Here is a 26,292-nt window from a genome sequence, read left to right as displayed (position 1 = left end):
TCCATTTTACAAGTGACAAAATTGAGTCTCTATCATGTTATAAAGCACTGCGGCCAGAACCACAGTTAGAATTAAATTATTTTTCTTATTCTTTATTCACATCTTTCTTCACACACTTAAATTCTTCCTAATCCTCTCATTGGTGTTACTTTTTTAGAGTTACCTTTGTAACACACTGAAAAAATAGATTGTGGAGAACTTGAAGTTTACATTTGCCACCTAGAGACTAGACCCGAAATTTACCATATTATTTATAGAAATTATGATCTGGTAGGTCTTATGGGTCACCATTACCTCCTAGGAAATTAACAGAGCTCACCAGAGTGTCAGAGAGAACACCTGGGCTTGTCAAACAAGGTTGCTGCCAATGATCCCCACATTAGAGCTTGCACTATTTACCAAAAGGAGAAAAGCGATCACGAAAAGGGTCTACCTGTGCTTGGTTGCCGGAGTGCAGGGGAGGGTGTGGCGAGGTCTGGTGATGTGCTGGGTGTGCATGAAGGTGGGAGTGGGAGTGATGATGTGGGTGGTTCTGCTGGTGATGGGGTTGAGGATGAGGATGATGTGCTGGGTGCTGGTGCTGGTGTGGGTAGGGGTGATGGGATGGCAGCGTCTGGTGCTGATGTGGGTGCGAGTGCATGTGATGGTGTGGCGTCTGGTCCTGCCGGGAGCCCATCATTTCCATCATGTGTCCCATGGTGTTCATATTCCCGTTTGACATGGCAGCAGGGTGGTGAGTCAACGCGGCCTTCAACCTCTGAAACAGAACAAAACAAGAGGGGACAACTGAGGTCAGTCATGTACAGAAGAGGGATTTTGAATCAAAATGACTCATGTTTTCAATTCTATAATATTTTATGGTACTATAGTTAACATTTTTTTTTTTTTACTGGTAGCCATATGGCTTTTATATTAATTTCAAATTTTCATATATATTATAGTAGGTAGGAGGGTCAAGGTCAGCCATAAATGTTAATTAATTCAACTGTTACAGCAAATAAGCAGGACACCCTATCAAGATTTAGACGTTCTGCTAAAAGTATTTCTTACTCTCCAATTATTTATCATATCCCATTGACAGCTGAATGCTAGTGTAAACCAAACAGCACCATTCAACATGATAATGCCACTGCACGAAGGGCCCATTTGAGAGCGCACTGTGTTTTGTGAAGCTCACAGGAATAAAAGATTTTTGGCTTTCAAAAGATTTCTCGGACACAAAGAGGAAATAACTTCAAATTTTAGAATACAGGAACAGTACTAATGTTATTTTAAAGCTCCAAATTAGATTAGAAATCCATAACTTTTGGAGACAATATGTAGGTCTCTTCCATTTGTTACCATGATGTTTCTCGTAGTCCTTCCTGATAATCTAATTTTTCTTACACAGTAACTTTGTTCTGACTTTGGGAAGGAAGTGAGGAAGGTAGAAGAACATGGAGGATTTCACCTCTACAGCTTCTCTGACCGCCACATCAACAGGCCACGTATATTTCTAACACAAGAGCGTTATCCATTAACAAGCAAACAGACATGTACACAAATAACTTCCACCTGAATCTAAGGCAAGAGTCAACATACATTTTCTATAAAGGGTCAGATGGTAAGTATTTTCATCATTGCACGCCTTACGGTCTCTGTCACAACTACTCAACTCTGCCCTTTTAGTGCAAAAGCAGCTGTAGACAGTATGTAAACAAACGAGCATGCTGTGTTCCCATATAACTTTATTTAGGGACAGGAAATTTGAATTTCATAGAATTTTCACATGACATGAATTGCCATTCTACTTTTGATTTTTTTTCCAATCATTTAAAAATGTAAAAACCATTCTAGCTCGTGGACTGTGCAAAATTAGGCGGTGGGCTAGATTGGGCTCATGGGCCATCATTTGCTGGCCGTGATTTAAAGAGTCAGTTGGTAATCAGCTTAGTCCCAGTTTCTTCAATATTGTTTTTTCTCGTACAGACAATTATCATCATATCCTGAGGGGCACAATGTGCTAAGTACTGTATAATACAGTTACTCCTTGGAAATGTATCTTCTGTAGAGATGAGAGTCTGGTTGGCAAGCTCTCATTGGCTTCATGAAGTATTTACTAGGAGACTCGAAGTTCTCTCCTGATTTGTGTCCTTATCTGATAGATGATAGTGCTGTGCAATCACTGAGAAAACGAAGAGTTGTATTTAAACGATGATCAAAGCGACCCTGTTCCAGCCCTATACAATATTAATGATTCTCAACTGGTTAGATACCAGTTCAACAACTGATAAATACCAGTTCAATTCATCAAAATTTTTAGTTAAACATAAAGAGCCTCCACTTGTGAAAAAAAAGGGGGGCAGGGGTTGGCAGACTGTATGTTAATATTAGATAATCATTGAAAACATTTCCTACATCTTGATTCAGTAACCACTGAGCCCACCTGCCTCCTATTTCACGAGCAACGTCTGCACAACAGCTACTGACTTTCATCACGATAACCCTTAAGAAGTTAAGCTTCCTGAATTCATGGAAGAGATTAGATGCTGTGTATTGTGTTTATGACTAAACAGAAGAGTAAACTAATACTCTGCATCTCCAATTTTTAGAAATGACTTCATTGTTTTTATAAAAATGCTCATTATAAAAATTTAAGCAATGCTTAAAAGTACAATGAAGTCAGCAACAAATGAACCAAATGCATTGTTTACATTTGGTGAGGGAACAGCATTCCAGACAACTCTCTATATGCATTTGTAGAGATGGAGGAACAAGTAGAAAAATTTTATAGCAGTGGGATCATACTAGCATATGATTTAAAAAGCTCTCATTTGAATACAACATAAGCAAAAGACGTGAAAATCTAATGAATTCTTGGACTTTAGATACACGTGTCTTTACCCCAACAAAAATTTCTAAGTGATTTCTCCAAACTTAAGGGTGAAAAAAATTATGAAAAAAGATTATATTGAAATCGTTATTTTTCTTTTTTTTAAATTGACATATTGGATAGTATTGATGGGCTTTCTAAACTATTCTTTGTAATTTCATTATTTTAAAAATATACAACTGCATGGTAAAAAAAAAAAAAATCAACTACAAGAATATGAGCCGAAAAAGTAAAAGCCACCTGCCCACCTTTTCCCTTCTAAGCACAGCCGTAACCACCATGAATCCTCAGACATGCCCTTAGCATTTATAAGAGTACACTTGTGCAAGCCCTTTTATGATATATAGTTTTGTATTCTTGCTTTTTCTCACTTTAACTATGTATCTTCAACACGTTTCTATATCTGTAAAAATAGCAAATGGCAAAAATCGTAAAATACTTAATGGCTGGCGTTAACTGAGCATTCACTACGTGCCACTCCTCTTTCTATGTTTTCCAAGTATTAACTCACCCCATCCTCAGAACACCCTGCAAGGCAAAAAGAGAGGCTCAGTCACGTGCTCAAGCTCATGCCACGGGAGAGGGGTGGAGGTGTGCTGCCTCCAGAGTCTGTTCCTAAACCAGAGAGAAGATGCCAGAAGGCATGCCAGGCACACTGTGCTGAAAACTGGAATAAACTGTTATGCCACCTCCCCATCATCAAATGGAAAGGCAGAAAGGAGAGAAGAGCCTAGAAAAAAATGACAAGACGAGATGCCATTTTTGCACAGTCCAGCCCACAGTTACTCAGCACCCAAGTGGAGATCCAGAGATACTCTTTCTGACACCTGGCAGAGGGAAGGGCAAATGGTAAGAATTTCCAGGAAGCTCAACTCAACAAAGGATCATCCAGGGCTTGGCATGATCACCTCCCTTGTTATATTTGTGAAGAATGGATATTTATATTCCCCCCAGTTCTGATAAGGTCCACGTATCTCTTTTCCCTGCCCCCACTTCCTAACCCTTGGGTATATGGCCCTTCTGTCTTTCTAATATTCAGAGGATGAAGGTCAAAGCCTTTAATACAGCCTATGCATAGGCACAATGGGGTGTGGCCCTGCCTTCCCAGCAGCCCTTGCTCTTCCCACAGGCCACACAGGCTTTTGCATTCGATAGTCTTCTTGCCTAGAATGCTCTTCCCTTCCTTCAGACATTTTATAGCTCTCAGCTCTAGGCTCCTCTTTAGTAAAATTCTCCCTGGTCTCCTGGTCTAAATCAATTGCTCCTGTTACATGGTCCCAGTAGAACCACATTTCCTCTTTTTAAAATTCAGTTTGTAGTTATGATTTTTAGTATGATTATTCAATTAATAGCCATCAACCATCCCAGATTGTAAGCTTCATGACAGCAGGGACCACGTTGGATCTTGCTCAGTGTTACATTCACAGCTTTAGCACAGAGCCTGGTGCATATTAGGCATGGACTTCATATTTTTGGAATGCACGAGTGAATGGATGAAAGAAAGAAACTTTCCAAGGCTTATGATGAGGATGCTGCATTGTCACCTTGGATCCCTGCAGGTGGTATCTGTAAGCGAGGATGACTTTATCAGTCAACCAAGTCGGCAGAATCGACTATAGAAGTCATGCAGGCAGCTGGGCTGTAAAAGTCCTGTCAAAAGAGCTGCCCGCTCCACACCCTGCCTGCCCTCTAAAAAATGATAACAGGAAGAAGAAAACATAAATGAACAAAAGGAATGTGCATTAACTTCATCTTGATGTATTTTCCCCGAAAGTGTGGCATGAACAATTGAAAAGCTATTTAGGAGTGGGTCACTCTGTTATCGGCTCAGTGCTACAAACAACTTTTCCACCTTTAATTAGGAGCAAATGGAGCCTGACAAATAAATACGATGCACCAGATCGTCATCTCTCAAATAATTAGCTTGTACTGTTAAGGGAAATTACTTGATTGCTTCAAGTCTATTCTTGCATGGCTCACACCAAGACAATAATACTAGGAAGGCTTATAACATTCCATTTAACTATTTATTCACTCAACAAATATTTATTGGGCACTGAGTTAGGCACCTCATTATTTGCCCACGACCCAAAGGAAATGGGAGACACATGAAACTAAAGCTTTTGCAAAGCACTGGAGAGAAAAAACATACTCTTAAGTGTGGAAATGAAGACTTTCAAGCACCCCTTAGAGAATCTCAGGCCTTGGGGTTGAGTCCACCCTCCAAGCACCAGCCTATGTCATCTTTGAAGGAAAGCGCTGAAGATGAATGATTACCGAGCTGCTCTGCATATGCCACATTTAATATTCTCCACGTCATTTCTAAACAGTTTGGGGCACCTCTCAAAGTCCTAAAGAGCCTGCTGCTTCTCTGTATCCTGGTGCCAACAAGAGTCATTGCACTGTAAATCATTAAAATATACCAAATATAGATATTTGTACCCCACTCTCTTAGGGATGATAAATGACCAGTAAATGAATCCAAGCTGTATTTTGCAGAATGATTTTTCTTTTTGAAGCTGAACTGTGTCTTGTTTTAAATAACATTCTACCCAATGCCAAGAAAAGGCACGGGAGAGCGAGGGAAATTAATGAGCAAATAAACATATATTTTTCAGCTATGGAAACGAGGGCTATTACTGAGGTGCGACTGCTAGAAAGAAAAAATGATTCTGTTTACTTTCTATCATCCTCGACCACATCCATTTATCTGAGAGAGCAGATCAAGAGAGACAGGGAGAAGCCTGACACAGCTGGTTTCAGTCAATAGGGGTCATTTTCATTTGGTCTGTGTATTTTACAAGCTTCTTGTTCACTGTTCCTGATGGGAGGGTGGGCCTGCTGCCCAGGATCTGAGGCCTGGTAAGCAACCAGCTATTGACCTCATCCCATACCATGATGGCCCAGCCGCAGCCCCTCTTTCATCTTCAGCTTGACTCAGTTTTGCATCACAGCACATTGTGTGAAGTCCAGGTACATGCTCACATCATTATGCCACATGAGTGCACGCACGCGGGCCTGCGTGAGTGTGCGCGAACGTACACTCACACCCACTCACACCCACCCCAGGCAATTTATCTCCCATTAACAACTCACTCTTGCCAATTAGAAACATTTGTGGAACTGTAAAAACATATCTTCTCCATCTTCAGTGTGGCTGATTGCTTATACTTTACAGACACTGAGAGCCAAGAGGAATTAAACATTATTTGAAATTCAGTTGGGTGGGGGTGGGAAGGTTGGAGTATTCTTTCTAGAAAGGTTTTAATTAAAAACAGCTGTTGGGTTGTGTTCCAGAAAAGAATGTGATAGTATCAAAATGTAGGGTTGCTGAGTGGACCACAAGGAAGAGGCAGTCTATATAAAAATAGGACAAAATCCATATTTGTATCTCCTTTTGAATACAAAATAATTGCCATCAGTGGCCTCCCCCAAGATATTGACGTAAAATGTAATTTCTTCTTTCTTTCTCCTCCCCAAACATAGTTGATCAGCTGAGGTGGCCAACACAGGCTTCTGAATGGTCCAAAAGGTCAACAGTGTGAGACCAAAGGTCGTCAGTGGAGGTGTGCTTGAATTAGCAATGATTATTGACTTGCTCTAGGTATCATGGATTTCTGAAATTGCCTCTGAATTAATAAAAAATAACTGATATTTATCCACTGAATTTTATGACTATACGTGGCCAGTTTGGATCCCAAAATGCTCCCCAAATTTCAGGAGAGATGGGGTAACAAAAAGAGACCTGTCTCATGGTGCCATGGGACAGTTACATAAACTTCGAGCTTCATTTTGCCGAGGTAGAAATAGTTTTAATGCCCAGATTCACATCTGGGCTTCAGGATGTCCCTTGAGAACAATCATATAACTCTGATAGCATAGTGCATCCTAAAATCCACATTTCTTTCAGGATCATTGTTAACATTATTAAAATTGTACCTGGCTTAATCACTTGGAATAAAATATGCTTCCTTCAAAACTTTTATACTGTAACTCAGATCCAATAGTTTTGCAATTTAAGTATTCTTCTGCTTTAGATTTTGGCTTGGTAATAAAATTTCACATAGGGCTGCTAGGTCGGAAGCAGAGATTACCTGGGAAGGGGAGGACACAATAAGGTCTAGAAGAAAAAATATTCATACTCTTTGTCATTAAAAAGTATTAACTCTGAACATATTAGGAATGATGTAGTTAGTAAAAAACACAAAGGAATTGTATTATAAATTAATACTCTAGTCCACTGGAAAATGAGGCAAGGAAATCTCATAAATAAGCATTGTACCTCAGAAAAGTGGAACTTCGGCAGTTCTAATACAGGCAAGGAAAAGAATGTGGTGTTTGATTTCACTCTTCCGTTGTCCACTTGTGAGTATAACTTCTAAAGCGAGAGAAAGCAGGCTCCAGTGCTAGCTGATACATTAAATTTTGGTGGTTAAAAAGCCAAACAAACCCCAGAGACAAATCTTAGTGATTTCCCTGCCAGGTTTTATCATATTAACACCTAAATCATATATTAGTTACAGTTCTGCAAGAGTAAGCCTTCCATTTATTCTTGGTAAAAGAAGAAATTAATGAATGCACATTTATAGGATTATTTTATTTCAGATACCCCTTCCCTGCATCTCTTTGACTCAGTGGCTGTCTTTTATAATTCAGCAAGATGGCATTTTAAGTGGGCATTTTAAGAGGCTGTACATGTTTGCAAATGACGTGATTCTATACATAGAAAACCCTAAAGAATCCATCAGAAAACTTTTAGAAATAATCAACAACTACAGCAAAGTTGCAGGGTAGAAAATCAGTTCCATTTCTATACCCTAATAACAAACTAGCAGAAAGAGAAATCAAGAATACAATCCCAACAAAAACAACAAAATATCTAGGAATAAATTTAATCAAAGACGTAAAAGACCTATATACTGAAAACTATTAGACACTATTGAAAGAAATTGAAGAAGATATAAAGAAATGGAAAGATATTCCATTTACATGGATTGGAAGAATAAACACAGTTAAAATGTCTATATTACTTAAAGCAATCTACAGATTCACTGCAATTCCCTCAGAATCCCAATGACATTCTTCATGGAAATAGAACAAAGAATCCTAAAATTCATATGGAACAACAAAAGACCTCGAATTGCGAAAGCAATCCTGAGGAAAAAGAACAAAGCAGGAAGCATCACAGTACCTGACTTCAAAATATACTACAAAGCCATAGTGATCAAAACAGCACAGTAGTGGTAGAAAAACAGACACAAAAATCAATGGAACAGAATAAAAAGCCCCCCCAAATCCCACACATCTATGGACAGTTAATGTTCAACAACAGAGCCGAGAACATACAATAGAGAAAGGAAAGTCTCTTCAATAAATGATGTTGGGAAAACTGGACAGCCACATGCAAAACAATGAAAGCAGACCATTATCTTGCACCATACACAAAAGTTAACTCAAAATAGATTAAAGACTTGAAGGTAAGACCTGAAACCATAAAACTCCTAGAAGAAAATATAGGCAGTACACTGTTTGACATCAGTCTTAGCACCATCTTTTCGAATACTTCTACTTTCAAATGTCTACTAAGGCAAGGGAAACAAAAGAAAAAAGTAACAAATGGGACTACATCAGACTAAAAAGCTTCTGCAAGGCAAAGGAAACCATGAACAAAATGAATAGATAACCCACCGACTGGGAGAAATATTTGCAAATCATATATCTGACAAGGGGTTAATCTCCAAAATATATAATGACTCATACAATTCAGCAACACAATCAAACAGCCAATCAAAACATGGGCAGAGAATACAAACAGACATTTTTCCAAAGAAGATACACAGATGGCCAACAGGCACATGAAAAGAGGCTCAGTATCATTAATTATTAGGGAAATGTAAATCAAAACTACAATGAGATATCACCATACACTTGTCAGAATGGCTATGATTACCAAGACAAAAAATAAATGTTGGAGAGGATGTGGAGAAAAGGGAGCCCTCATACACTGCTGGTGGAAATGCAGACTGGTGCAGCCACTAGGGAAAACAGTATGGAGATTTCTCAAAAAATTAAAATTAGAAATGCCATATGATTCAGTTATCCCATGACTGGGTATTTAGCCAAAGAACTTGAAATCAACAATCCAAAGAGACTTACGCACTGCTACTTTCATTGTAACATTATTCACTACAGCTAAGACGTGGAAGCAACCCAAGCACCCATCGACTGATGAATGGATAAAGAAGATGTGGTATATATATATATATATACAATGGAATACTACTCAGCCATAAAAAAAGACAAAATCGTCCCATTTGCAACAACATGGATGGAACTTGAAGGTCATTATGTTAAGTGAAAGAAGCCAGACAGAGAAAGACAAACACCGTATGATTTCACTCATATGTGGAAGATAAACTAACACACGGACAAAGAGAACAGGAAGAGAAGGTTATGAAGCAAAATGACAACAAGCACCACAGCAAAAACTTCATTATTTCTTTAGGAAATAAAGAAACCAATGCAAACAGTTTTTGTACCAAAATATCAGCTTGCTTACTTAAGCAGAATCTCACTTTTCAAATTAAAATTTGTTTTCCAACAACAACCACAAGAAGAGGCTGTACATTTTAGTGAATGTTAGACAAAGCGCTGTTCTGAGAGTGGGAGCTAGTCTCAATTCTACTAGAAGACAGCTTTAGGTCCTTAGGTAAGTAAACCACCTGGTTCCACGAGCCTTAATCTACCTAAAAAAGTGTAAGGATCCTGAGCTCCCTATTCCATCAGAGGAGGGATCTCAGTTGATGTCTGCTAAGATGGAGAAATCTATTGGAGAGATGAGTTGTATAAATGTCTAAAATGAAGAAAGAAAAGTCATTGTTTTGAGAACTTCAGAAGAAGAACAGAAGACCTGGAGTGAGACGTGTTGGTTCAAAGGCTGGTTCCACAGCCTTGGGCGGTCACCTTGGGCTTCAAATTTCTCCTCTATGAAATGGGGATACAGAATGGGATAAGAAATTGTATAAACCTTAAAGATATACAGACTAATTAGTGGAACAGAGCGGAGTTGTTTTGTGGGTGGAGGTTAATACCAGATTTTGATGAAAAATAAGAAAACAGACGTTAAAAACACTTTTTTTCTTAGCATTCAAATATTTGTTTTACTTTAGATTTTTTAAGTTCAAAATAAAGCGCAAGGAAATATTATTCATCCATAAAAAGAAATCAAGTACTGACACAGGCTACAACGGGGATGAATCTCAAAAATATGATGTTAAATGAAAGAAGCCAGACACAAAAGGTCACATATTGTACCATTCCATTTATATGAAATATCTAAAATAGGTAAATACATAAAGAGAGAAAACAGATTGGTGGTTGCCAGGGGCTGGGGGGAGGGGAGAATGAGAAGTGACTCTTAATGGGTACCTGGTTTCCTTTTGGGGTGACGAAAATGTTTTGGAACTAGTTAAAGGTGATGGTTGCACAACATTCTCAATGTACTAAATGTCACTGAAATGTACACTTTACAGTGGTTAATTTTATGTTTTACGAATTTTATGTCAATGGAAAACATTTTAAAAAGAAAGCAAAACAAGAATCTCATCTCTTAGAGGACGCTGATAGAAACTCTTCTAACTTGGTCGGAGAATTACTAATACTCATTATGCTATCACCTTAAGCGAAACACTGCATTGTGAACAATAAAAGCAAAAAGATATTTTGCCCTAGAATGGCTACAGTCAATGCCAGGGTTTTAGTACGTGTCTCAGGGAATTTGACTCCTCTGCCAGACATTGGCACCCTCTTTTTCCTACAACTCTATCATTTCTAGCTGGCTTGGAACTAAAGAGAAAATGCAGAAGCCGTAGCCATCAATTGAGTGTGATACAAAGCTAGTAGAGAGTGTTAAATACACTGGATGAAGAATCAGTATCCAAAAAGATCTTAGCAGACTAGCATCAAGGAATTTATCAAGAGAAATTTAATAGGGATCAGCGTAATATTTTATGCGTAGTTAATAAAACAAAACACAAAAAACACCAGTACTGTCCAAAGGCAGCCTAGGGGCAATGTAGCTTTGCAATTACATCTATAACAGGATGCGGGGATCTCATGTGACTGTGAGGCACCATTATGTGATGCTCACGTCAAAACAGCTGATGCGACTCAGCAGCTGCATCAATAAAACTAAATCAGAGAACGAGTCCCGTTCACCTCTGCACAGGCCATGACATGCATCACACAAGTCCATGTCCCCGCATCCCTGGCCTCACCAAAGATCTCAACATCATGTCTAAAATACGTGTTGCATCTTCTCTAGGGGAGTATCCCAATTTGTAATTGATGAACATACATGCTGTTACCAATTTTCCCTCTACAATAACATTGTGATGAACATCCTTGTATTCACACATCTTGGCACGTTTGCCTGAATATTTCTAGAAAGTGTTTATTATTTAAAAAAGAATCTAATGAATTGATCCATCCAATTGGGTTCAGTTTCTGGGCAGAGGCAATGGTGATGGTGCTGGTAGTAGTGTGTGTGTGTGTGTGTGTGTGTGTGTGTGTGTGTGTGTGTGTGTGTTGGGGGATTGGATGTCTGTTAAGGGAGATCTAAAAGGAAAGGATGGGGGCGGGGGCACTTGTCAAGTATCATGTGTAAAGAACCTTTTCTTGGGTCTTATTTTCTTATTCTAGCAGCATCCCCATATCCAGGAGAGAGATTGCAATATTATAGTTTTAGGTCCCCTGTTCCTTTCAGGTCACTGAGCTCCTTCGGCACTATGGGATGACCTTGGGTACTAACTTGGCTCTAGCAGATATTATATCCTCCTGGCTGGTTTCCCTGGCAATTTTAAAGGTGCTGAATACACAGTGGGCTTAGAACAAATATTTGTTGATTGCCTGCCTGCCTGCCGCCTCTACGTCTCCAGGAGTGGTGCCTAACCATGGAATGTCTTTGAAGCGCTGGCCTATAATTTTCTCCATAGAAAGAACACCTTCTGGTGGTGGTTGCAGGGAGAATAATGCCCTTTGTCTTGCTAGCAAACACTACTTACTCCTCAAAACCCAGCACCTGCAAGCCTGGGTAATTTTAGGTGAGGGCTTATTTCCAGCTTTTATAGAAGAAGAAAGTTCTATTGGAAAAAAGTAATCCTTTGTTATTTTATTTTGGACGAGCTTTTAATCAGAAACATAGGCAGCGACATATGTTAGAAAAATACATATGAAACATAGAACTTTGCATTTATAACTCACTATGGAAAATCCATGCTAATGCAACATTAACTTTGGGATTTTAATTGCACAGAAGTCAGGAAATTCAGAGTTCAAGTTCCCACAGCAAACTTCACTCCACATGTGTATCCCAGGACCCTTCCTGAGTGGGGTGACCTAATTATTTGGCAAAAAGTGGTGCAATGAATAGCGATGGAAAGGATTTCTCCTCACACCTACACTTCCCATCATCCCAAGCAAGATGGACGGTGGTCAACTTTAGCTACATAAATTATACCCTTTGTAACGCACAGCAGTCCTTGGTGATCATCATGATGAACGATGCCATTGTAATGCCTGAGGCAGGAGGTCCAGGTCTTAGCAGTGTGCTGCTCGGTGGAGCAGCCAGTCACCACCCCATCACCTGGCCCTCCAGCATATCCTTTCCCACGCCCTTCTGAGGGCAGCTGTGTTCAGTGGGCACTCCCTCCCTGACTCTATCCCCAGAGGATGCCTCTCAGTAACTCAGATGCTCAAACATCTGGATCTGAAAGGCCCTCAGGACACTGGAAGAAGGGCCTTCCTGGACACACCTCTGCCTGGTCCTGGGGAGATGTGTCCAAGACAGCTGTTCTATATTGTCATCTTCTGGCTTTATTCCAGGTGTTGGGAGATGGCAAGATGTGTGCCTCTGTGTCTCTGTTAGAGACATAAAGTGTCTGGCCAAGGGGGCCTCAAACTGATTACAGTAAGAAGTCTCCAGGTGTTTCTCTCTAACTACAGGCAGTAGATTACGTGAAGTATAAGTTGTCCTCCTCCTTGGTATCTTTATCCAAGTCTACCTAGCACGCTCTATGTGTGTCCAGTTCTGTTTTTCTCCTTGGTAAAATGGTATATTCTGGTTCTCCACACTCTCCTTTACCTCTGGATCTGACCCCTGCCTGAGTCCCGCAAAGTGTGTCAACACTGATATGGGAGGAGGGAGGGGAATTGGGGGGGGCAGGAAGAGAGGAGGAGAGAGAGAAAGGAAAGGGGAAGAGGGAGAGAGAGAGACAGAGAGAGAGAGCTTGTAATAAGCTCTGATTCCTGAGTGCTGCTTAACTTCCTTTTTGCACTTTGCGAGTGTTGGTGGCCCAAATTCACTGGACCAATAGCCAAATCAACTTGCCGTGATGGTTCTACCATCCCATTAAAGAAGAGTTCCAGGTCTGCCTGTGAATGTTCTGGATTATATGGTGCTCAACTCAGCAGTCCTTTGACAACACAGCACATTTATAAATAGCACATCAAGAATCCATGACGCCACTTGTGAACTGCCTGGTCTCACTGAGCAGAGAGGACCAGGAGAAACCTGAGAGAGAGTCAGGATGAAGGAACTCATCATTAATAAAAGCTTCTGTCACGGGACAATCTTTGGTATTTTAGGCAAACCACACCACGAAGAATAAAGCTTTGCTTGGGGAAGTGAGAACAAAACACAAAATCTTTTTTTCTCCCTGCATGTCTACATTTAAGATATTTCCAAGAAGAGCCATTTATAATTTATGAAGAATCTGGCAGCTTGCGTGTGTATAGAAAGTTACGCTTAAGGAAAGCGTTTGAATTATGCCTAAGAAGACGATGGTGCAGAGCATTTCCAACAAAAATGGTAACAATTTCTTTCTGAGCTAAAGTGCATTCAGTTTGTGTTGGTTCTCACACATATTTTAAAAATTCCATTAATAACCTGGTATTGAAAAATATCAAGTATTCTATGTTCTTTTCTAGTTTTGGAGTTTTCTCTGAAGTTTTTCCTTTGTGTTTCTGGAGGTATGATGAACAGAATACATTAACTATTTGGCACATTTTGAGAGTGGAATTACAGGCTCTTGCTAAGCTATCTTTTTACCTCTCCGTTTCTATTGTCTCCACGGTGTACAATTCAATGAACCGGAGATCTAAGTCTACAACTTGACTGCCTACAACACAAGTAATGGGGGTGGGGGGTGGGGAAGGGGGAACCATCTCTTTAAATCACATTGTCACAACTAAGTACCATTCTAAAAATGCCAAACAGAAAGCTTTCTGGTTGATTTATTAAATGAAAATGGCCTGTCTAAGAATTTATCTTCTAACAAGCTTAAGATATCATTTTCATGATCTGTCTACTTTTCCAGCTCAAGCAATTTCTTTTCTGTCTCCAAATTTTCTCTTAAGCAACTGCTCACCAGGGACTCACAATACTATAGTAGCTTGCCCTAAATCAGTAATTTCCTTCTAGAAAGAGCAAAGCACTTTGCAGATATTAAGCCTCTGAAGTAGGTGATGAAGATCATTCTCCATATTTTAGAGATGTAGGAAATTCTTGTGAAGAAATGTTAAGTCACCTGGTTGGGAGCCAGCACAGAGAAGGGATTTGAACCTGATGTTGTTCTTTGTGCTGTAGCCTGACAGCCTGCCTGGTTAAAGGAAAGATGATGGATGGTAAAGAGCATGGTGGAGAAGGCAAGAAGCAAGGGGACAGAGGGAAGGAAGAAGACGTAGAGGAGAGCAGCAAGAGGAAAAGCAAGTCAGCTCTAGGTGGAGGAGTGGAAAACACGCTCTACCCAAGGGCTCCCATGTTTGTATTTATTAATTTACAATAATAAGGCAGAATCATTGTAAAAGAGAAGTGGATACAAGGTTGAGTCAAAGCATCCCAAACTCAAAACAAACTCAATTCCCCTTTTTTAGAGAATTGTCCACTCCACCCTAGTTTCCAGATAAATTAATCACCAGAGGGTATTATCAAATGGTTTCTTCCTTTCACCATATGCCAGCAAGAGAGAGTGCAGATTTGGTGTGGCAGATAAAGAAGGAATTGCATCCTGTAGGGTTGTTTTTTTACATGAATAATGTTATATATAGAACTTTTCCCACTTCTGTAAGGTTTTCAAACCATGCGTGGTTAACCAGAGGCTAACAAAATGGTTAACCAAATGTGTCAACCACTAAGCCAAATGGAAATAGTGATGGCAGTTCTAGCAATGGGGAGTTGTTCTCCCATTTCTGTGACACATTCCACCCAGCATCCAGCCTGACTTTCAGAAAGGCCCCTTGTTTAAAGAACATATTTGGAGCTGCAGACTTCACAGCAGGGAAGCCCAGCTGACCAGGGGAAGGGCCATCTGCATCTACAAACTGCTTCTCCTGCAAGGAAGAAGTTGCAGCCCTGGGTATGGATTGAGACATTTTCTCCAACGTGTCCACGTTAAGTGAGCTCACTGCTCGGTTCTGGTCTGACTAACTGCTGGGATCCAGCCCATCGAGGAGGAATCTTTTAAAAGTAGGAGATAGATTGTTTTTCTTGGTACCATTTCAGTGACTGCTACTTTTTTCCCTTTCTTTCTTTTCTTCTGCTTGAAAATATCCTTTGATTTCCTTCCAAAACCCATTTACTACGGGAAGTATATCATTATTAGCTTCCTTGGTGGGACACCACACACTGTATGCTTTGCCAAAGAGGACAACTATCAGTAGTCAAACAGTCAACTTATTACGGTTTGGTAAAATTTGCTATTTAGAGGAGGACTGTTTTTTTTTTAAATGTACTGCATTGATTTGTATTATTTAGTAGCTCAAAATCCTTTCTAGAAGTAGGAAGGATGTGTATTAGAATTCAATTTGTAAAAAAACAAGGAAATAAATACTATACTCTTCCACAACGAACCCAACTATTTTCTGTAGTGGGAAAGAAAGTCTTTAAATCAGATCCCAACAAGAGAAAATACATCTAAGGTTGCTTTTGTGTATTCTATTTCAAATCTTAAATTCAATCTGGGTATACAACGTTGTTACCCTTGGTGTTCTTGGATAGAAGACTACGGAAACACGGAGAGAGAGAAAGTGAATGGAAAAAGGGCATGTCCTCATTCTTTTAAGTCTCTCTCTCTTGTCATCCCAGGTTTTAAAATTTTTAGCTAGTTTCCATTTTTCACTTAAAGATAGAATATGTCACAGGATAAAAATTAGGGACTCCAGGAGTGTGTGTTCATGATTCACGCTGATTACACTGGTACCCATTACTATATTAGTCTACCTTCTGAAACAACAGTTACACTTGTCTTTGAATCCTAATTTTGGGCCTTGGTTTCATAGGCAGAGATGGAAGACCTCCGAACTCACTCTCTTTCCATTCCACTGCTCTTTGCTTAGTTTTGATCTCAGAACTCAGATGTCCATAACTTCAGTTGTCAATTAATTAAATTCGTCATCAAGAGGATACCACAACAGAGGACCTTTTACCCAGAGCTAATAAGGTGTGGTGCACCCAAGGCACTTGCCATTCGAACTCAATGAACGGATATGTTAGGAAGACTGACCTATTTTAAAATGGAGACACACCCAAGTGAAGTGTGGAGATGGGGCTGGAAGATGGGGTGCAGACCAGCCTGGCTGATTTCCTTCTAAATGACAATAACTACCTAGGTAAGAGGCAAACATCCTCACATTAAGTAAATTGTGCTCACTTCAGAACTTAATGACTACAAAATAATATGAGCTGAAATCCACAAATCTCATGAATCAGGCCTAATAATTGCATTAAATGATTCGTGAATTTAGATTTAATGTTGTTCTGAGTTTCAAGGCTGGTTGAAAGGATGCCTGTACAACATCCAACATGAAAACAAACTCAATGCAGTACTCATGTCTCTAGTGACAGATATAGGTGGATTCTGTTTATTCTGAGAAAAGAAGGTTGTCAGGACAACTGAGTGAGACATTTCAAATGCAATTTAAAGTCATCCTCTTTAAGTACATTAGGAAAAACAGTGAGGCTACCATTTAGGGAGATTAACATGTCAGATGGACATCTGAGAGTCCCACAGCCCATGCTGCCAAAGTATATGCCAATTTAGGAAGACAGCAGACTTAAGGTAACTGAATCTTTCACTCTTATATGCTTTTGGGGAGCATGAGCAATGTACACAGCTTGGGCTCTGATGCACTGTGGCTGGTCATTAAATGTTCCTTGACATTTTTTTAACCTGAAGAGGGCTTTAAGCTGGCTCCACTTCAGCAAGGGTAATGGCAGCCTCCCTCCCAAAGATTCCTTCCACTCTTCCAACTGGCAAACACTTGCTTCATTTCCTCCTGTAGAATAAAGATCACCCAGAATGACTGGTTGAGCATGGCAGCTCCTCATTCTGCATTCCCCTGGTGTTTTGGGCGAAGCTGTTCATTCTTTCAATATACGTGTAATGAGCATTTACTCTGTGCACAGTAAGAAATACAAAGACGATTCTGCCCATCTCCAAAATGCTTAAAATCTAGTAGGTTCCATTGTTGTGAGGTGTTGTGACATTATAGATTAAATGGGTTATTTCTAGTGAGATTTTAGATCAAGGTTAGATTACTCTAACCTGAATTAAACAAATACTGCTGCTGCTCTAGGGCTAACTAGCATTTTTAGATCGCAGCATACCAAATATATGTGACTACCCCGAACCTAAACTGGGACTTTTAGTCATGGCTTAACCCAGTGGTTCTCAACTGAGGGTGATTTTTCCCCCTGGGGGACACTTGGTAATATCTGGAGACATTTTTGATTGTCACAACTTGGAGGGGGGTGCTTCTGGCATCTAGTGAGTAGAGACCAGAAAGGCTACCAAACATTCTATGATGCACAGGACAACTCCTCACAACAAAGAATTATCTAGCCCCAAAAGTCAATCCTGCCATGGTTGAGAAACCCTGCTTTAACCTGACTACCAGGTTAATTAAACCAAGACTAAGTGACACTTATCAATCAGTTACTTATTTTATTACTTTGAAGGGGACGCCACAAAACGACTGTGCTGTGAGTCTTAAAATGGGCTGGTACCAGAAGCCAAGCAAATAACAAAATAGCTTGTGTGTGACATTTCCTCTCCGACTAATGAAATTCATCAACTCATTCTGCCTCACGAAAAGCAGTGATAATGACGACACTGAGAACTTAGCTTTCTAAAACCATGGACTCTAATAACGTGAAGAGTTTTGGAGGCCACCAAGACAAAAACACATATTACAATTTATTTATTTACTAAGATATATTTCACAGATTAAAAAATCTCACAGTCAGTGAGATTAAAGGCCATGGTGATCCCATGACAAGTTCGAGGTTGAAGGCAAATTAGAACCCATGCCTCTTGCCTGCCAGTCCAGGCTTCTTCTCCTACCCTGGAGACTAATCTGGGACTCAGCTGCATCTTGAACATTAAATAAGAAACAGAGATGACATCTGAAAATGCTAACAGCCCATATGCTGTGTATTTTCTGTGGCAGCAAGTCAATGTGTTCTGAGGCTGGGCTACTTCCTGTTGGGAGCCACAGAGACAGTGTCAGCCACTGTGCCATGGGGGAACAGAGGGGCAGAGTTTGTTAAACCCATAGGCACCTGCATCTCCTCAGCTGGAGACGGGTGCTCCTGGTAGCATCTGCCAACCTAGGAGGCAAGGGAAAATCCCACCACCGTTTGGGGAGTGTTTCAAGGGCATAACCGTACTTGCCTGTACCAATGGCAGCTAGGGTCTTTTTCTCTGACTTCCTAAAGTGGTTACCGGATCATATTCTATTATCTTCCAAATAATTCCAGCCTTATGAAGGTCTTTGAAGGGAATTACATAAAACTTCAACCCTGACATTTTCTTCTTGATAACTTACTAGGTTTGCGCATGGAATTTGGCCTGTGCAGTGGGAAGAGAGATACATATTCCGCTTGTCTGCAGAAAAGTAATGATAGTGGGCTCTGCTTTAGGCAGTAAATTTAACACTTCTACTTTCAAATAATCAACCCAAATCCAGAGATTCCAATAAACATTCTCATAACCTTTTTAGTAGACAGACAACATCTATTTAGTCAATAAAGGTGGGGAGGGGGACCTCCCTCCCACCACACCTTACATTCTGTCTATAAAGAATTTTAAGAGGGGGCCTGGAAATATGGAAATCAAAGTATCTACATAACTTCCTTTCTCCATTACTTCCTTTCTCCTCTCAGATCTCCTGTAAAATAAATACAAGGTATGTCAAAGCACAATTTAAGTTTGAATTTTCTGTTTCGTGTTGCTCATTTTCTTTGAAAGGGCTGGAGGAAAGGCCCGTAAAATAGGCAGTCATGAAGCTTCACGCAAGTTGGCTGTCTCCTCTCTCAGCCTTCTGACACTGTCACTAAGATTCTCCTTGAAACTATCACCATCTGTCTCCCTACACCATCAGACCTGCTTCAGGACCAAGGAAACAGAACAAAGCATGAGGCGTGTGCATGTGTTTGTGTGTGTGTGTGTGGGGGGGGGGGATGAAGAAAGAAAAAAAGGTAGGAAGAAGGTACCATGGCATATGACCAGGTCCCAGAAAGAATGCAAAAGTCTGCTCTGAGATTTTCCTATGGCCCTTTAAACAGGATCCTTGTTGGAATTTTTGGATTCTGTCCCATGGAGTTCAAGTGCATTCTTTAGGGCAGCCAGTTACTGTTCCACAGAGGTGTGAATGTCCTGGAGTTTCACAAGCACAATACTTCACATTGTTGGTTCAGAATTACTTTAATTCCTCTTTCCACTGCCCCACCCCCATCCCCATTAAGAAGCTGTTGGATCCACAGAGAGGCCCAGTGTAGCCAGGCCTGAAAATGCCAATGAAAGCAGCAAAAAGACCTGTAGTGAACATTCTAGTATAAGAATACAATCAACTATTAACAGGGAGCGTGATTCTCATTTTTGCTTGATAATGGTCAAGGTCTGACTTTAGCAATTACATGAAATTTATCCAAAGAGCTCTGTTTTCCTGAAAGATAAAAAAAAAAAAATAGCCATCACTTTATCCCATCTTCACACAGCCCCATTTAAGGGTAGTGGATTAAGATTCTGCTCTATATAGACAATAAAGCACATATGCTCTGGAAAAAGCTCTAAGGGTTTGGAAGCCCATGAATCACACAGATCAAGAACCACTGCATTCACCCAGCCTACATCTGTTGCCAGTTCCAGATCATTCCCTGCAGATGATTTGTATATTATTACACAAGGCAACATCCCAAAAGGAAAGCACCTTTAAGAGAATTACGGTGCTAAGCTGGGATATACAATCCAGATGCTTCCCAGCTCAGGTGAACCCCAGGAGGTCTCCACACGACAGAATGAGACGACACAGAAAAGCCTAATGATGTCTACATGTGGATTTAGCCTGACGGTGACTGTTTATTTTTCTGACTTTGAGAAACTGCCCTGGGGATCAGCAGAAAAATGAAAGCAAAATCTCCTTCAGTTGTACAGAACCTTTTATAGGTTACATGATTCTGATGAAGGACCTTGAAGAACAGCTTGTAAAAATCAATACCTTTAACAATAGTGACTTGAAATCAGGTCTTAGGATACAAAGAAAAGAGGGTGGAAGGGAACACTGAAGAAAGTTGCTAAGGGGCAAAATTGGGTGAAAAGTAGAACCGTGTATCAGGCTGCCATTTATATTCCCTAAGACTCTGGTGAGCATTTACTCCAAAAGGTCGAAAAGACGTTTGGCATTGGAGGTGGGGCAAGAAAAGGCAGCCATCACAACACTTGGCTCTTGAACCACCTCCCCTAACAAGAATCTTGCGGACTTAAACCACAGGCTCATAACCCAACCTTGCCTGCCAGGGCAGCCGACAAATCTTGCTTTCCCACAGGCCGGCACGGAATTTTAGCATCCCGCCACAGTGCTGGGGCTTAAGATCCATCATCAGGGCAGCCACATACGTTTCTCCACCCATAGCGACTCTGTCCTGGACCTCAGCCAAAGTGAGAAGACCAGGGAGGGGGAAAGTCCTATAGCGAGGCAAACCGAGCAGGAGGATTGGGAGGAGCAAGGAAGGGTTGAAATGGCTAATTTTTCCACTTTCCCCTGCTGTGGTTAAAGCAGTGACAGATAATTTATCACACATTTTGATTGCATGCCAGCTGGCTGTAAAAAAAAAAAAAAAGAAAGAGAAAGAAAGAGTTGTTTATTAATTCAATTAGCTGGCTTATTTATCAGGGCTGGGTTAGCAGGGGCGGTGAGGGGGCCAAAGGATGCCTGTGTCAAGCTTCTCTCGCAGGCCCTGCAGGCAAGTGGAGACACGCATTCCTACCCCCCAAGACTTGGAGGGTCGCACGAGCTGTGTTTACCCTGAACGCCTGGTGTGTGACAGGAGAGCCCATTAATTGTAATGAGATACTAAGGTGGGAAGACAGCCAGAAGAGGACGAAGTCATCTGAGGGACGACAGTCATTGGTGTTTATCACCGATTTGGGGGCCACTTTCAGAGACAATCTTGCATCCTTTCCGGACTCATGTGGGTTGTCGCTTTTGTTTTGGTCCCATTCGTTGGTGGTTATTTATACACAAGGCTGCCAGTGTATCAGCAATTTGTCCAGGCCAGCACTGCCCAGGGTCAGAGAAATCATTCATTAAGTGGCTTATTAAAGAAAATTCAGGAACAGTTTATTAACTGCTACTTTGTGCCAAGCTCTGTTTGGGGGGCTCTTCTCACGTTACTGGTTATATTGGCTCCTCACGTGGTGGATAGATCTGTGCCCATTTACCATGAGTCGGCTAAGGGAGAGTGGGTCTGATTGCCTCCCCACGGTCTCCCCCAAGGCTCTGAAGCCACATGTCCCTCAAGACTCACCTCATTTCACTGCAACTGTCTCTATGACCCTGCTCTTGGCTGTTCTCAGCCAAATATCTACTTGGTGACCCAGACTATACATTTTCTGCTAATCCTATGGCGACAAATAGAAAAGAAGAGAAAGAAAGGAGGATATGTCTATAACTGTATTGTTTTATTTCAAAATAACCTGATTGAAAGAAAGGGTTATAATGTGTACATTTGACTTTGTTTTCATTCAGAATATAACAATTTCCCACACTACCCTTGCAAATAAAAAGTTTTAGAAACTTGAAGAAAGACAACTTTTGGACCAATATACGAGTATATTAATTTTCACATGTAATTTGGGACAAGAGATATTGCAAGCAGAAAATAGGGGAGAGGAATCATAATATAAGAATGTGATAAACATTCTGGTTAATCAGTTGGTTAATCAAGCAGCAATGTGACACGAAGATGGTGCCAACAATAAGACCAAGTGAGCCATTTTAGTGGGGACAGTGCATCTTAAGGGGAAATGGGATCTGTGAGCCTATACAGGGCAGGGTCTAGGGTGAGATGAGAATACCTGAGTATTCTATTGAATGCTAGTGTTCTGGAGGTATGTGATGCTAGCTTCTCTAAATCATGCTTCGAGTTAGAACCTCTTCATTGTTCCATATCAACCGCTAATTATATGGGGGCAAGTGTTTTTCTCCAACTTCTGGAAGTGTCAGATCGTCTTTAACTTTCCTTTCTTCTCTCCCTCCTTCCCTCCCTCCCTCTCTCTCTCTGTCCTTCCCTCCCTCCCTCCATCTCCCCCTCCCTCCCTTTCTTCCTTCCTTCCTTCTCCCACGCAGCAGTACCAAGTTTGAGAATGACACAAAACTTCAGGTACACAGGCGACTATGTGTGGAAGAACTCACAGCAGTGCCCCCTCACTGTGACTCCTGTGGCCTGTCTCTCCGTAGAAGCTGTGAGAGAGCCTATATTATATGGTCGCTCTTCCCTTCCCCATTGGCTAACTCAGTCTTGGGCTCGTTGAATTTAGCTTCCCCCTTGACAATTTGCTAATTTCTAAAATGCCCCAAGAAATACCAAATCCTTAATACAAGCTCTTCTGGTTTGCCTTTCAATTTCCACACTTGCCTTCCAATACCTAAAAACATGTCTATTGAATTGAATAAAATTAAGTAGAATTAAATCTCATCCTCTTATTAACATCTTTTACCTCATCAGTTGTGACTGGTTGGGAGTTTCTGCTTTCAAAACTGGCAAGTTCTATGTGGCGACATACTCGTATTTCTTTCATTTCTTCTTTTTATTTTCAGATCACCTCAAGCAAAAAATAATAATTTTAAAACTGATATATTTTGCCTCTCTTTGGGCATTCGCCTATCTTTCTCATGTGTTCAAGTTTTCTAGTTAAGTGTATTTCACTTTGTGCAACTGACAGCGTATCAGCATGCGACTTTACAAATTTTGTGTGACAATTATGTCTGGAGATGGCAAGGGCAACTAATGATCATCCTAGCATTTCTTTAACTTTTTATATTGTAAAAGATGCTTTGTAAACCTTTTTGAAAATTTCTTCAGCAGTCTTGGGTCAAGAACATCCTTACTATATTTTCACCAAAAAGAACAAATAGATATACATTGTATGCTTATACATCTATTTTTGGTCAAGAAGATTATTCATATGCAGGAAAAACTGCTCAATTCAAAAATTTCATATTTTTGAAGTCCAATGTATTTTTGAATTCAGCAACATCTCCAGTAAAAGTTTAATTTCTAAAGTTCATTTTCAGTTTTTAAAACTGTAGAAAAGCCCAAACCCTCTGCCCCAGCACAGACTAAGCACTATATATAATATTTTCAGAAAAAATCAATTCTTGTACAAAACAATAGACTACTTGATTGACAGGAAATTTCACAGAAGAATTCATAGCTTCTCTTTGTAATGATCTTGTCCAACCTCTCAATTTATTTCAGATGAGAAGTTACACTTTTAAAAGTGAGAGAAATATCCTAAAAATGAGGGAAACATCCTTATATTATGTGAAAGCCACCTTAACGCTGAAGGTCTGGCTTCTCACGTTTGGTAGGAAAGGCTGTGGAGGGTTTCCCCTTAGCAGTGTTTGCCCTTCCACAAAGGTATTTCTCAGATTGACTTGTGGAGTTTGCTTCCAGAAGGTTCTTACGGCTGAACACAAATTTTACATTTCAAACCCAATTCCTTTGGAAATGGGAACACTGCCAGATGGTTTCATTCATGTAGGTTTGTTAAAATTACATATAAACATTTTAGAAATTCTTAATTTTCCCATTATAGCCTATTGAACAGCTCTGTGCAAAGAAGACATAATTTCTACATAAATGAGGTAAATTAGGGATTTTTCAGAATTTCTCTTCCTATTTTCCCCAGAGAATGGGTATCCCCTCTGCTTCGCCAAATGCAGGATAATCAAAGGTCACTGACCTCCCCAAATGGCTTTATGCATTACTGTCTCTGGGTCTTCCAAGGCATCTCTGGTCGCCTCAGCTACACTCTTGGCCTCCCATACTTACACCATAGCTGAGCCACACCTCTGTTAAGATGTAGAGTGTTTGGAGATGCACTAGTAGCAATGAATATTTCTCCCCTCAGACTCCAATGTTCAGAAATAACATAATCCTCTTCCTCAAGTTCCAGCTTAATATGCATTCAGAATCTAGCACTATTTTGGCTGAGACGGTTTGAATACATTTTACTACTCCGCCATCATAAATACAAACTGTAGTGCAAAAGAGGGGAAAAATAGGCTGCAGCTACTGAATGCCCAAAGGAAAAAAGCACTGTCCTATACGTTGGGTATATTTCAAGGAACAATGCTTGAAAGAACCACCAGAATCAAAGACAGGGAATCTCAACAGGCTTGATTTTGAATCATTTTAACATAGCATTAATTAGGCTTTGAATTGTGGAATGCCTTTTCCATTACGGAAAGGTTAGTTCCTCCCTTAGGATGGAGAGTTGTGTTTTTGGTGGTGTAGAGCACGCCAACTTCACCAGGGAACTGTCTGCTTGCATAGTTCCGTTGACGTTTGGCTTCTTCCTCTCGTAGGTGCAAAGGCATAGATGCTACCTGCAGATGACAGTTTCCTTGCTCAAGACACAGGAACTAACCAAACAGGCTGACAGTGTGTGGGAGATGGCAGGGGCGGAGAGAAGCAGAAGACCTGGCTCCTGCCCTCGGGAAACTTACTGTCTAGTTGGAGGAATACACAGTACACACCATAAGCGCCAAACTGGTGGAAAGGACAGAAAGCGAGTGTCAGAGGAGACAGAGCCTGACAGCATCTGGGGTGGCCAGGAGGGCGAGTCATAGCCAGGTGGTTTTCAGCTGGGTCTTAGGGACAGCTTGAGGGAGACAAATTCCAAATTTCTGACAAGGCTTAGTGACTTCCTCTAGATAACAATATCAGCTTCTTGGAAGAGGTCCGTCCAGTCTTCTCTTTCTCTGTTCATTGCCAAGATCATTATTTACTTAAAGTGACCCCAGATGTTTGTTACCTATCTAGGTCTACCCTTCTCTTTCACTAACCAAAAGCAGATTCTGCACTCATTTGGTCAATTTTGTCTATAAACAGAAAAATATGGTCCCCGCCTCCAGTCACTGGCAGTCAGGGGAAGCTGGCCTGGAAGAGGGAGTCAGCACAATTTAAAAAAGTGCATTATTTGTGCTATGAGAATGCTCGCTTTCCTCCCTTCTCCTTTACCGAAGAAGGGCTATGCAAAAACAAATAATTCCAGTTAATAAATATCTTAGGATAACAAGTCTGGTGAGCCCATTTCTTTAATTTTTAAACTGGGGACTTTGTTCGTGTCTATCCACCCTCCTTTCTTTTCCTCTGAAGCAGAGCTGGATGTGGCAGGCTGCATGCCAAAATGGTACCCTTTACTCTTCTTCCAGGAAAGAACTTTTCAAATAAGGTCCTAAATGCTCATACAGTATTAGTGAGCACACAGACACCTACACATGCGTGCTACTTGCCAACTCCTGACATGCGAATTCTCAGAAGCACACCAAAGTCTCTGTTTGATTTAAATTTATTTTTAATCACATAAAATCCAATTTGGAAAATTGATGCATGGGATTTTCTGAGTCACCAGAAGCTCTTTATAAAGATTGCAAGTGCATTGAGAATGAAGAAATCTGTCTTGGCATGGCTGGTATTTCACAACAACGGTAAAAATGATTGGTTTCCTCAGTTTAGAATGAATGAGATGAGTTTTTAAATCTACAAAAATATGCTATTAAATCCTAACACAAAGTCAAAATATATTTAATATATCTGAGTCATGAGGAAGAATTGGGGGAAAAAAGTAGTCACTATTTTGAAATAAGTTTATTTTGTTAACTTTCTTTTTCAGTCTTATTTAATTTCCAAACAATATTTATGATTCTGGATCATATTAATTAATTATAATAGTGATCTTTATTCTCTACTCCCAGTCTCTTTTTGTTGTTTTTGGCAATATATACTAGGACATATTCTATTTCCTTAAGGAGTTTCCAAAATGCTAATAATAAAGATAATTTGAATTCATTTCATA

The 26,292-nt window shown here is 40.3% G+C and overlaps 1 protein-coding gene across 8 annotated transcripts in view; it reads right to left on the bottom strand.

Moving 5' to 3' along the window:
* CREB5 (cAMP responsive element binding protein 5) overlaps positions 1-26,292 on the bottom strand; it is a 396,047-nt gene that overhangs the window by 14,717 nt on the left and 355,038 nt on the right. For all 8 annotated transcript variants that reach the window (XM_014841040.3, XM_070511214.1, XM_070511188.1 and 5 more), the window contains one exon: positions 434-757. In XM_014841040.3, the coding sequence (XP_014696526.1) occupies positions 434-757 (324 nt within the window). The remainder of the gene's footprint in view (positions 1-433; positions 758-26,292) is intronic.

This window comes from Equus asinus, chromosome 1 (genome assembly GCF_041296235.1).
Source record: "Equus asinus isolate D_3611 breed Donkey chromosome 1, EquAss-T2T_v2, whole genome shotgun sequence".
Classification (NCBI taxonomy): Eukaryota; Metazoa; Chordata; class Mammalia; order Perissodactyla; family Equidae; genus Equus; species Equus asinus.
This window is presented reverse-complemented; position numbering and strand designations above follow the sequence as displayed.